Below are 12,653 nucleotides of genomic sequence, written 5' to 3' on the forward strand. Positions count from 1 at the left end.
ACACATCTCATCTCATTATCTCTAGCCGCTTTATCCTGTTCTACAGGGTCGCAGGCAAGCTGGAGCCTATCCCAGCTGACTACGGGCGAAAGGCGGGGTACACCCTGGACAAGTCGCCAGGTCATCACAGGGCTGACACATAGACACAGACAACCATTCACACTCACATTCACACCTACGGTCAATTTAGAGTCACCAGTTAACCTATCCTGCATGTCTTTGGACTGTGGGGGAAACCGGAGCACCCGGAGGAAACCCACGCGGACACGGGGAGAACATGCAAACTCCGCACAGAAAGGCCCTCGCCGGCCACGGGGCTCGAACCCGGACCTTCTTGCTGTGAGGCGACAGCGCTAACCACTACACCACTGTGCCGCCGAAACGGACACATGTAGACCAAAAATGGCTTAAAAAAATGAAATGTTTCAACATTTAAAAAATACTCTAAACAGCAGTAAGTCATAATAAATGAAACCGTGTCAATCCCTGCGTCTGAAATCACTCACTACTCACTATATAGTGGACTATATCATGAGTTCACCATTTTGCAGTGCTGTCCGAATGTATAGTGAGAATTATTACACCCTCTATAGTGGACTCATAGTATCCCACAATGCATCGTGAAAAGTAGTGTACAACTGATGGTCACTAACCAAGCAATATATACCATCATGCACTGTGGTCGCGCTGAAGGGGGAGCGTGTTGGGGTGAAGGGACCCATTATAAACGGACATTCAAGTACAATTAAAGATAGCAAGAGAATAGAAAAGAAGCTGAAATAGAATAAAGCAAATTAAATACAAGAATAAAAGTTACAGGGCAGAGCGAGGAATTAATCAAAAGCCTCAAATTCAATTTGATAAAAGGCAGCGGCAAAGAAGAAAGTATTCAGCCTTGATTTAAAAGCACTGAAAGATGCAGCAGACACAAAGTATTTTGTATTTATTAATGTGGGAAATGCGCTCAGTATAATATGTATTTATCACAAAAATACATGCATGTATTTTTCATTTTGAAAACCCACCAGCCGCCTGATCTGGCACGTTTTAATTGTGCGACAGTAATGACGTAAATAACAATGCGGCAGAGTAGTGTCTGAAAGTGTTTTTTCATTTTACCAATGAGCTCACTATATAGTCCCCTATATAGTAATTCCCCTAGATAGGAAGTAGTGAATGAGTGAGTGATTTCAGACACAGCCAATAATTGGTATGAGACCCTTTGCTCTAAAAAAAAAAAAAAAGTAGCCTCAGGTACAGTGAGTGCAGTTCTATAAGGAAATGAGCTGTAGGTTTTACTGAGCATCTTACAGAACCAGCCGCAGTTCTTCTGGACACTTTGACTGTCAAACTCGCTTCTTCATTTTGCACCAAAACCCAGCAGCTTTCATTATGCTTTCTTTTTTAATCTGAAAAGTGCTCTCTTATGGAATATGCTGCTCAGATACATTTCTTTTGTGACGTTTAATTTTGTGCTGGAAAAAAACACGAACATTTGGAACTTTAAAATGTTTTTGTACTGACTCAATGTAAAAATCATAAAATAGAAATCTATAACAAAGTTTGTATGAAAAAAAATAGGGGGGTATAAGACTTTTGCACAGCAGTGTGTATGGATAAAATATACATACTGTGTGTGTATACACAGTGGTGCTTGAAAGTTTGTGAACCCTTTAGAATTTTCTATATTTCTGCATAAATATGACCTAAAACATCATCAGATTTTCACACAAGTCCTAAAAGTAGATAAAGAGAACCCAGTTAAACAAATGAGACAAAAATATTATACTTGGTCATTTATTTATTGAGGAAAATGATCCAATGTTACATATCTGTGAGTGGCAAAAGTATGTGAACCTTTGCTTTCAGTATCTGGTGTGACCCCCTTGTGCAGCAATAACTGCAACTAAATGTTTCCGGTAACTGTTGATCAGTCCTGCACACCGGCTTGGAGGAATTTTAGCCCATTCCTCCGTACAGAACAGCTTCAACTCTGGGATCTTGGTGGGTTTCCTCACATGAACTGCTCGCTTCAGGTCCTTCCACAACATTTTGATTGGATTAAGGTCAGGACTTTGACTTGGCCATTCCAAAACATTAACTTTATTCTTCTTTAACCATTCTTTGGTAGAATGACTTGTGTGCTTAGGGTCGTTGTCTTGCTGCATGACCCATCTTCTCTTGAGATTCAGTTTATGGACAGATGTCCTGACATTTTCCTTTAGAATTCGCTGGTATAATTCAGAATTCATTGTTCCATCAATGATGGCAAGCCGTCCTGGCCCAGATGCAGCAAAACAGGCCCAAACCATGATACTACCACCAACATGTTTCACAGATGGGATAAGGTTCTTGTGCTAGAATGCAGTGTTTTCCTTTCTCCAAACATAACGCTTCTCATTTAAACCAAAAAGTTCTATTTTGGTCTCATCCATCCACAAAACATTTTTCCAATAGCCTTCTGGCTTGTCCATGTGATCTTTAGCAAACTGCAGATGAGCAGCAATGTTCTTTTTGGAAAGCAGTGGCTTTCTCTTTGCAACCCTGCTACGTACACCATTGTTGTTCAGTGTTCTCCTGATGGTGGACTCATGAACATTAACATTAGCCAATGTGAGAGAGGCCTTCAGTTGCTTAGAAGTTACCCTGGAGTTCTTTGTGACCTCGCTGACTATTACACACCTTGCTCTTGGAGTGATCTTTGTTGGTCGACCACGCCTGGGAGGGTAACAATGGTCTTGAATTTCCTCCATTTGTACACAATCTGTCTGACTGTGGATTGGTGGAGCCCAAACTCTTTAGAGATGCTTTTGTAACCTTTTCCAGCCTGATGAGCATCAATAACGCTTTTTCTGAGGTCCTCAGAAATCTCCTTTGTTCGTGCCATGATACACTTCCACAAACATGTTGTGAAGATCAGCCTTTGATAGATCCCTGTTCTTTAAATAAAACAGGGAGCCCACTCGCACCTGATTGTCATCCCATTGATTGAAAACATCTGACTCTAATTTCACCTTCAAATTAACTGCTAATCCTAGAGGTTCATATACTTTTGCCACTCACAGATATGTAATATTGGATAATTTTCCTCAATAAATAAATGACCAAGTCTAATATTTTTGTCTCATTTGTTTAACTGGGTTCTCTTTATCTACTTTTAGGACTTGTGTGAAACCCTGAGGATGTTTTAGGTCATATTTATTCAGGAATATAGAAAATTCTAAAGGGTTCACAAACTTTCAAGCACCACTGTATAAAATATACTGTGCGAGAGATAAATTTCAGTCTGTGTTTTGTTGGTGACGCATTTAATCTGTGCATTCAGAATGTACCTTTCGGATAAGTCCTGATAAATGAACATATTTCGGAGGAATTATTGTGTGCTGCTGGTCTGAGTGCAGTGTGGCCTTTCTCCAAAGTGAACTAAATAACATTACACAATCTCTCCCCAAAAATATGTTAATGTCTTATTTTGTGAGTTGATATCAGTATACTTTTTTTGGTATTATTTTGACTGCATATACAGAGGAATAAATGTAAATATATGGGAACAGGTGGTGATGAGTCTAGCTGAAGATTTATTGCGGTCTGCTGCCCAGAATAGTAAAATCTCCATCCAGCGGACTCAGGGAGGCTGGCTCCTACTCGGCGCACTCAACACCTTGGGTAATTATACAAATGTATTGTATTCATGGAGTCAAAGAGAAGCATTTCTTTAGTAACATCCAGTTGGCTTTATCATTTAGTCATAAAATGTATGCATGTACACCTTTGTCCTCCATGTTGTGCTGATGATAAATGGTGCCTTTACTGGGATTTTGTTAGTAAAAGATAACACTGTCAGCAATTTAAAACGGGGCTTCCTGCATAAGAACGTTTGTCTAAATGTCTATTCATGGCTTATAAGCACATTGTGTCTGTCAATATTTCATGACACCTTAAGACAGCGTTTCTCAACCTTTTTTCATTCACGGCACCCTTCAGAAGTATGCAAATTCTCAAGGCACCCTCATATAAATTATACGCAGTCATGCTGACCATACGCTGACCCCGGCAGTGACGTTGTGACCTGGGAAAGGGGGCCGTGAGACAAATTTTGATGATGCATGAGGTGGCGATGGATCTGCATTAGTGTAACTATCGTTTTTTGGAATTTTACGACCCTGTAGAAGAATAAAGCAGCTAGAGATGATGAGATGAGAATTAATTTTATTTATTTCGATGTTAGAATATATAATTTTTTTGACGGCACCCCTAACGAAGCCAGACGGCACCCCAGGGTGCCGTGACACCCTGGTTGAGAAAGGCTGCCTTAAGACCAGAGAGTTCAAATTACCAGGCAGAAAATATGCAATATTGTTTCGTCATGAAATATAGTAATTGGGGGGAAAAACCTAATTTGTCTAAAGTATTAAACGTGACTGGAGCATTGAGCAGTGTACTACATCAGGTATTGTTCAGTTCACCCTAAAACTTAAAGCTATACTGCCTTTCAGATTTTTCAAGTTTAGGTCATAAAAAGAATTCTCCCCGACACCCAATTATTTTTGTTTAGTGGACCAAAAGCTACTGAATTCAAATCGCTGGCTTCCAATTTTATGAAGTTTTTTTTTTTTTTTTTTTGAAATAGAACAATTAATGGATTTAGGGCCACATGGCCCTAAATCCTCTGCTATTTCTTCCTGCTTCACCATGACCCAATTCAAGATACTACGTCATGCATCACATGGTGGGCTTTCCCTGTTGGCACAAGGCATTGTGGGATACAGATTTGAAACAGGAGAGGAAAATCGAGGATGCAAATGAAACGTGGAAGACTGAGTACAGTAACAGAAAGCAAGAAGAAAATACGTTATGTTGTGAAGGAACGGAAACGCAGGAGCAAACTAATAAATATCGGCGTTCAGCGAGCACCTCGGTGTGATCAGCTGTTTGTTTAGCGACAGAATGATGGAACTGTCAGTGCACGGTCGAAGGTAAACCTGTAGATGGCAGTAATGCAACACTGTGGATGCCAGCTGCCATGAACCCCAAAAGAAGTCGTTGTTAAATCTGCGCATGCGCACACGGACTTCCTCTGTCTGCTTGACTGCGCGACGCGAGCGATTTCCTGCACATTTATTTACTCAGGAATCCCCTCAAATTAAATAACTTCCCATCCACAGAATGACCTGATTATTTTGTGAGATTTCACAGGGAACTAAATTTCGCCGATTTTATGAAATCGAAAGGCCATCTAGCTTTAAACAAAATGCTTGCAATTGGGTATAATTATTCATATAACATACATGAAAATCCCTCACCCTTCGGCGAAATTCGCTGTTTTGAAATCAAAATGGGTGACCTACGTGAATCGTGTAGATCCGATGAGAAAAAAAATTGGGGGGTTGATATTGACCCAAAGGGCAAGGAGGTCGCTTCGCACCCATAGACAGTTCGTGCCGGTTTGCGCCTCCTCGTCCTGCTTTGATATTGACGCCATAGCAACGAGTACATCTCGCTGTGAAGGGCAAGCAGCATCATTTCGCGCCTCTTCTCCTGCTGGCCAGAGCGTGCACACATCAGTCAGAGTGCAGACCAGACCACCAGAAGCTGGAAGCTGGATTGAGTCATCGGACTGAATTTCCTACTTTTTTCAAACTTTCCTGATTGCTATCAAAACAAACAAAACTTCTGGCTTGATTACGTCAGCATTCGCAAGAGGGCGCGCGCGTCTTTTGACAATCCCTGTGTCCGAAATTGCTCGCTACTCACTATATAGGGCGCTGTATAGTGGAGATGCCATTTTGTAGTGCTGTCCGTGCTGAAAGAAATCAAATTAAAAGTCTCAAATTTGATTTAATAAAAGACAGCAGCAAAGAAGAAAGTATTCAGCCTTGATTTAAAAAGAACTGAAAGCTGCAGGTACTTCCATATCTCGGCAGGCTGAGTGGTATGCTGGGGCACCTCTTGCCAGCAGACCAGGAGATCCAGAGGGAACTTGTGCGGTTCAGTGTTGAAGCTGGGGATGGTCAGGTCAAGGAGGGAGAGAGCATCGTGGAGTGGTGGGGTCATGTCTTCGACAAACCAGACAAGTGCCCCTCCCTGGGTGCGCTGGTTAAGTGTTGCCTCTCCATCTTTCATGGACCTAGAGTCGAGTCCTCATTTAGTCTGATGAATGATGTAATTGATCAAAGGAGTGGCAACATGAATGTGGCAACATTTAATGCAATACAGACGGTCAAGTAGACGCTGATGTCCAGGGGGAAGACAGCTATGCAGCTCTTTAGAAGGGAGGACGTGAAGTTTGGGGAAGTGGACAGAACATTGTGCAAGAACATGAACTCTGCAGCAGCCACATACAAACACCAGAAACAGACTGCTGAAGGAGAGAAGCGGGCAAGGCTGAAACATGTGGCAACTTGGCGAAAGCAGGCCATGGAGACACTGGTGGTCCAGGCAAATAAAAGGAAAAAAAGATCACTATTCCTTGTGTGTTCTCCACTTTCTTCGTTCTGTTGTTCGCATTTTTTCCCAGAGCATAATTTCACTATAACTACATGTATTTGTACTGTATGTCCTTGTGCAAATGTCAATACAGTATACTTGGTAAGGAGGCTATAATATTTATTCTGGGGAAGGACCACCCAAACAAAATAAAACAACACCAGAGGCCACGTCACCACTCGCGCATCCTTCTCACCTTTTTCACCCCTGACCCGTTTTCATGCCTGGAGACATAGACAGAAATGATGATTGTTTTATCAAGTTGGAAACATTTCACACTCGGGGTGGGCAATATGAAAAAAATATTATATCGTGATTCTCAAAGCCATTTCTATGATACGTGATATTTCTCACAATGTTTAGCTTTACCCATAAAATGCCAGCAAAACATTTCTTGTTGCATTAAATGATGATCTCTACAATGTGAAATGTACCTTTCTTTAGGACCCACTGTAGTGAAGCATCACCTTCCCAGAATGCTGCTGCTGTGGAAATGTGCCTTTCCTCCGTCTGTTAAGGAGCTGGAGAGTGAACTTAGGCGTGGAGACTCGTTTACATGGCAGGTGGCACTGGAGGGTCGTGCAGGAGCACTGTTTGGTGAGTAGCTTTAAACTTCACCTTGCAGGACCCAAGATCCTGGAACAAGAGTGCGAGGTCCACTGAATGACATGCAAACATAAACCAAAGTGAGCATCAGTTCCATCTCTGTTCATCTGCTCTACTGCAAATACTTTTGCTGAAGAATATTTGAATGTTAGATAGATCTTGTTAAAAAGCTTGCAAAGGTAAGAGAGTAATGGATGGTAAGAGGAGATAAAAGTAAGATAGTAATGGATAAAACGGTGAATAAATGGGATTTAGTTTGGCCATTTTTTTTTTTTTTGGTAAATTTGCATAAAACTTCATTCTTCAAGACATGGACTTCTTAAATAGGAACATACTACTTGTATAGTATTTGTGTAGTGTTTCCCTCTTCTGAACCAATGTCCTCCTGGTCCTTAATTGTTCCCAGGTGTAAAAAATTTTCTTTCGTCTTCAAGCTAGACGGCCTTTTGATTTCATAAAATCGGTGAAATTTAGTTCTCTCTGAATTTTGGTCATTGTGATGTATGTTTATTTCTGTAATATCTCAAAATAAATAAATAAAAACCCAGGCCATTCTGTGGATGAGTTATTTGATTTAAGGGGATTAAAGCAAATAATGTGCATGAAATCGCTCGCTTCGCGCAGTCAGGCAGACAGAGGAAGTCCGTGTGCGCATGCGCAGGTTTACCTCCTCCTCCTTCTTTTGGGTTTTACGGCAGCTGGCATCCACAGTGTTGCTTTACTGCCATCTACAGGTTTACCTTGACCGTACATGGACAGTTCCATCATTCTGTCGCTAAACGAACTGGGCTCATTCCACGTCAATTCAACCGGGGCCCGCGCACTTAGGGCTCAAAAAATTCTGAAAAAATCACCAGATGTACCCCGTTACCTTAGTCTGGTTAACACCAGACCATATCACAAGTGAAATATGGTCTGGAATCCGCCTATTGAATTTCTCGTAGGGGAGGTGTGGTTTACGATTGTCAACGGCCGTTTATTGGACGTTGCGAATGTCTATCATTTGGCGTATACGTAGCCCATGGCCAATCATGGCAGTTGTACCCGGTGACGTAGTTAGAGCGACGAAGAAGACGAAGAGGCGAAGAAGAGAAGGAAGGAGAAAGAGAAGGCAAAGCAAAACTAGGAAAACAATGGCACCGAATGATTACTGCTGTTTGTGCAAGACAAATATGAGAGAAGCTGGTTTGGTTAGTTTGGTTCGTATCGCTCGCCGCCATGTTAAATGTGATCCGTAAACAGTCCCAAATAAACTACAAGCTTCCGTTTGTCGAGTAGTACGCGTCACCGTCTTTCCACCCCTCCTCACTCTCTGATTGGCTCCCTAACTCGGGCGAGCCTTTAGACCATAGTTTCCATGCTGTCTTTTCAGATCGGAACGATTGTGCAAAGCAGCATGGGATTTCCCAGGCTACTGTTACCTAGGCGAAACACTGTAAATTTATTTGAATGTAAGATGTATACTTTCCATGTTACAGCCAGTTTTACTGGGGGGGGGTCAATTTTGTTCAGGCTCCTTTTTTTTTTTTTTTTGGTCAAAGTTCACAAGCCCACAGCTCAAGAACTAAAACCATGTAGGAAGCTCAAATTGTGCATGCTGGTACATAAATAGGAATAGTATGTAGCAAAACTGTCATTTTGGGTCTGGATGATCCTGCATGGTCATAGCACTCCCTCAAAGATGATCAAAATTTTATTGGAGTTTTTGGCTGTGCTCTGTTTAGGCCTTCAGAAGACACATTTTTACCCAACATAGGCTCTTGATTTTTTTCCTTTATTGAGATAAGTAGAAACACTCTCAAAAAAAAAAAAGCAATAAACAGAAAGGAAACTCTATCAGTGTTTGAACAGAAGACCTCACAAGTCTGACAAATCATTTTGGATGTCATTTTCAGAGCACCGTAACACCTTGGGGGAATGTGCGCAGATTTTTAAAATATTTTTTTCTTTATTCTCCATGATCCCTTCTTTTTAAAAACACCAATTTGGCTTGTCTTACTCGAATCTTTCTTTTTTATTTTCCACCCTGAACACGGGCAAAATGCACCATTGAGAGCGATATGTTTTCTATAACATTAATGTAAAGAGTAAATAACCAAAGGCCAATTTTGCCCTGACATGATCACCTGAGAGCGCCTGTGCAGGGGTGGAGGGATCCTTTTCAATTTCAATGATTCAGTGATTTTAGGGGCTCTCAATATTGAGAGTAACCACAGGTGCCCCTAAAATCACTGAATCATTGAAATTTGGTCCTGTGTTTCCGTTCCTTCGCAACATAACGTCGTTTCTTCTCGCTTTCCGTTACTGTAGTCGGTCTTTCACGTTTCATTCGCACACTCACGTCCTCCATTTTTCTCTCCTGTTTCAAATCTGTATCCCACAATGCCTTGCGTGAACGGGGAAAGCCCACCATGTGATGCACGACGTAGTATCTTGAATTGGGTCATGGTGAAGCAGGAAGAAATAGCAGCGAATTTAGGGCCACATGGCCCTAAATCCTTGTTCTATTTAAAAAAAAAAAAAAAACCTTCATAAAATTGGAAGCCAGTGATTTGAATTCAGTAGCTTTCGGTCCACTAAACAAAAATAATTGGGTGTTTCTATGACCTAAACTTGAAAAATCTGAAAGGCAGTCTACCTTTAAAATGTTCAAGCTGTGAGGGACATCTGATGTGAAGTGTTTGTCCAGACTAATTAGGAGCGGGTGGAGAAACCGCTTTTCTTTAGAATGATGGATTTATTTGTGTCCATGAAACTAGTATTAAAAAAAAATGTTCTGTCTCACATAAACACGGCCCATCATAAGTCTACAGTATTTTTTAACTTTGAATTTATTGTAGGAAAGTAACAAGATGTCTTTTATATTAAAGCAGTGTGTACTTATAACAGTATAACTGGTCATACTTTTGTGTGTGTGTGTGTGTGTGTGTGTGTGTGTGTGTGTGTGTGTGGGGTGTTAAGCTGAGGTTCTGCTTTTTAAAATGCAATCAGACATCTGTGGCCATGTTTTTTGTTCCCCCCCCATTAGCAATGAAGAATCTGGTGATCCACTGCAGAGATCACCTCAGTGATGTCATTGGTCGACTACTTCCTATACTGTCATGCGCTGTGGCCCTGCTGACGCTGTGAGTGCCGCATAAATTTACTGTACACACACAGGTGTTTTAAAAATGATCCACACTATGCACAAGTCTAAACCCTTTAGTTTAACTTCATTAACTCATGATGTCTTGGTGTTTTTTTTTTTTTTTTAATTAAACAAGAACTTGGTGTGCACGTGCACACGCGCGCACACACCCATCCATCCAGACAGCAAGTGCCAGTTGGTTTTGATTTGCAGTTTGACTTGCAGTCGGACCCTGGCCTCAAAAAAATAGAAAACCTCTCACTTTCATGGGATGTCGGAGCCTTAAATGTTGTTTGTTTTTTTTTGTGCGCGTGTCCCTTTCTAGGATTTCTTTATAAACATCTTTTCATGGTGTCATGTGTTTGTTTGAATTTTTGTACTGCCAACTTACTGTGAAACTTATATTGAGCATTCCTGGCTCAATCAGTCGACTGTAGCTCTTTTACTGGGTTGATTTTATTTGTTTTACACAGGTGTTAAATAAAACTCTTCATTGAATAAATATAACAAGCAATCTGTCCATGCAGATCAGATCCAATATTAGGTTTTGCTGAAAAATATTCAGGGGAAAAAAGTGAATTCAGAAAGGGGTCAAATACTTTTTCCCACAGTATTGTATGCAAGTTATACGAAATAATTCCATGATGCTTCCAGAAATAACTGTGAGGGAAAAGTTAATGGCCTGTTTATTTGATTTAAAAAAAAAACTGTAGTACTGGTAAATTTGACTTTCTTCTTTGTTTCACTGTAATAAAGGCTGCCTTCTCTAATGAAGTCCTACGGGAAACCGATCAAAAATGCTGTGTGTTTTTACCAAATGAGAGTGTATGAAGTCCTTGCACTGTTGCCACCGAAAAACTATGAAGGTAAGCTCCGTGTGAAAACTGTCCTTGGTTAAATTATTAACTGCTGAGTGATGTCCAGCTCTGTATTTTTAACCATGAGAGATTGCTAAGGGTAGTGTTTCTCCATCCTGGTGCTGTGCACCCTTGTGCATTTTGGAGTTTTCCCTCTAATGCACTCCGTTCAGACGAAGTCCAAGTTTGTTCTTTGGTAGATTAGTTGATTTTCAGGTTCAGAGCAAGCAAAACGCCATCATATCCTGCAGAACCAGGAGTGAGAAACAGTGGGTTCAAGGAACAGTCACATGCTCCGAGAATGCCATTAAAGACTCGTTTAAAAAGTGCACCACTATTTAAAGCTGTTGCCAGAGGTGGAGGATTGTAATTGCTGCTGGTTGATTTGGGGATTCTGAGACATGTAGTTCATGGCAGGGTTTAGCGCACAGCCATACTTTAGTGCACATAAAGTGTGCACTTAGTGTGTAAAGAATGCACCTAATTACTTCACCCGTGATGGAGTAAGCGGGGCAAGGTATTGTAATCAGTGTGATTTGCTTTTGTGTCTGTCTGTCTTAATAATCTAGCGTCTAGACCAGGGGTGGGCAATTATTTTTTTCCATGGGGCCACATGAGAAACAGAAAATTTTGTGGAGGGCCGGACCAAAAGGCTGAACTAAATTCTGCATAATATTAATTGTATTTCTTTATATAAAGCAATAAATAACATTTGTTTTTACAAGCTGCTAAGACTGGTAAGAGTCTGGAAAAAACGAGGTTGCCTTACAAAAAATTTTATTTATTCAATCAAATTTCCCAAAACAATGGTTAACAAAATGTGACCGTTTGTACCTTTTTTTTTTTCCAGTCACATTCACCCCAAAACACAATAAAGACATCACAATATTGTCTTTCTACTCCACATATCAAACAAGATGCATCATATTATAATAATGATGCCCACATTTGTAGTCTAATCACCTCATTTGGTGTTTTTCAGTTTTTTATTTGTTCAGTGAGAGAAATCTAGTCTCTGTTGGTCTTTAATGAGTGCATCAGAGTCAGGTTGAATGTCTGAGGTGGAGATGCGAAGCACAGCTGACAGATGATCAGTCGATTCGGTGTAGGTATCAGATCTACAGATCGGCTCGGGCTCTGGCGCTTGCTGGTGACGTCACACTGTGTGATTGGCTGGACTGTTTGAAGGATGATGTATAAGTTTGTGGTTAGTTTGGACATTACGGAAGTAGTTATCGCGGGATTAGGTTTCGTGGGATTTCATGTCATGTTCATGTCGCGCGCATTGCGTTTTTGTTGAACACAACTTCAAAATAAAAGCAATGCACATTCAGTCCATGCATGAGGTAAAATTAGAAAATACATTTATTTTGTAATTTCTAATTAACATTACGCGGGCCGGTCAGAATGAACCAAAGGGCCGGATGCGGCCCACGGGCCGTAAAATGCCCAGGTCTGGTCTAGACGGTTGCACCGATTGACTTCAAATTTTCAGGGTAGGTGGGCAATGGGCCGTAGATTACCTGATTAAATCTCCTCTCATTATCTCTAGCCGCTTTATCCTGTTCTACAGGGTC

General features: G+C 41.0%; 1 protein-coding gene across 4 annotated transcripts in view; it reads left to right on the forward strand.

Annotated features, from left to right (window-relative positions):
- heatr5a (HEAT repeat containing 5a) overlaps positions 1-12,653 on the forward strand; it is a 175,946-nt gene that overhangs the window by 50,145 nt on the left and 113,148 nt on the right. For all 4 annotated transcript variants that reach the window (XM_060933915.1, XM_060933916.1, XM_060933913.1 and 1 more), the window contains exons 11-14: positions 3,555-3,666; positions 6,931-7,083; positions 10,121-10,217; positions 10,976-11,085. In XM_060933915.1, coding sequence (XP_060789898.1) covers positions 3,555-3,666; positions 6,931-7,083; positions 10,121-10,217; positions 10,976-11,085 — 472 coding nt within the window. The remainder of the gene's footprint in view (positions 1-3,554; positions 3,667-6,930; positions 7,084-10,120; positions 10,218-10,975; positions 11,086-12,653) is intronic.

This window comes from Neoarius graeffei, chromosome 11 (assembly GCF_027579695.1).
Source record: "Neoarius graeffei isolate fNeoGra1 chromosome 11, fNeoGra1.pri, whole genome shotgun sequence".
In the NCBI taxonomy this organism is placed as follows: Eukaryota; Metazoa; Chordata; class Actinopteri; order Siluriformes; family Ariidae; genus Neoarius; species Neoarius graeffei.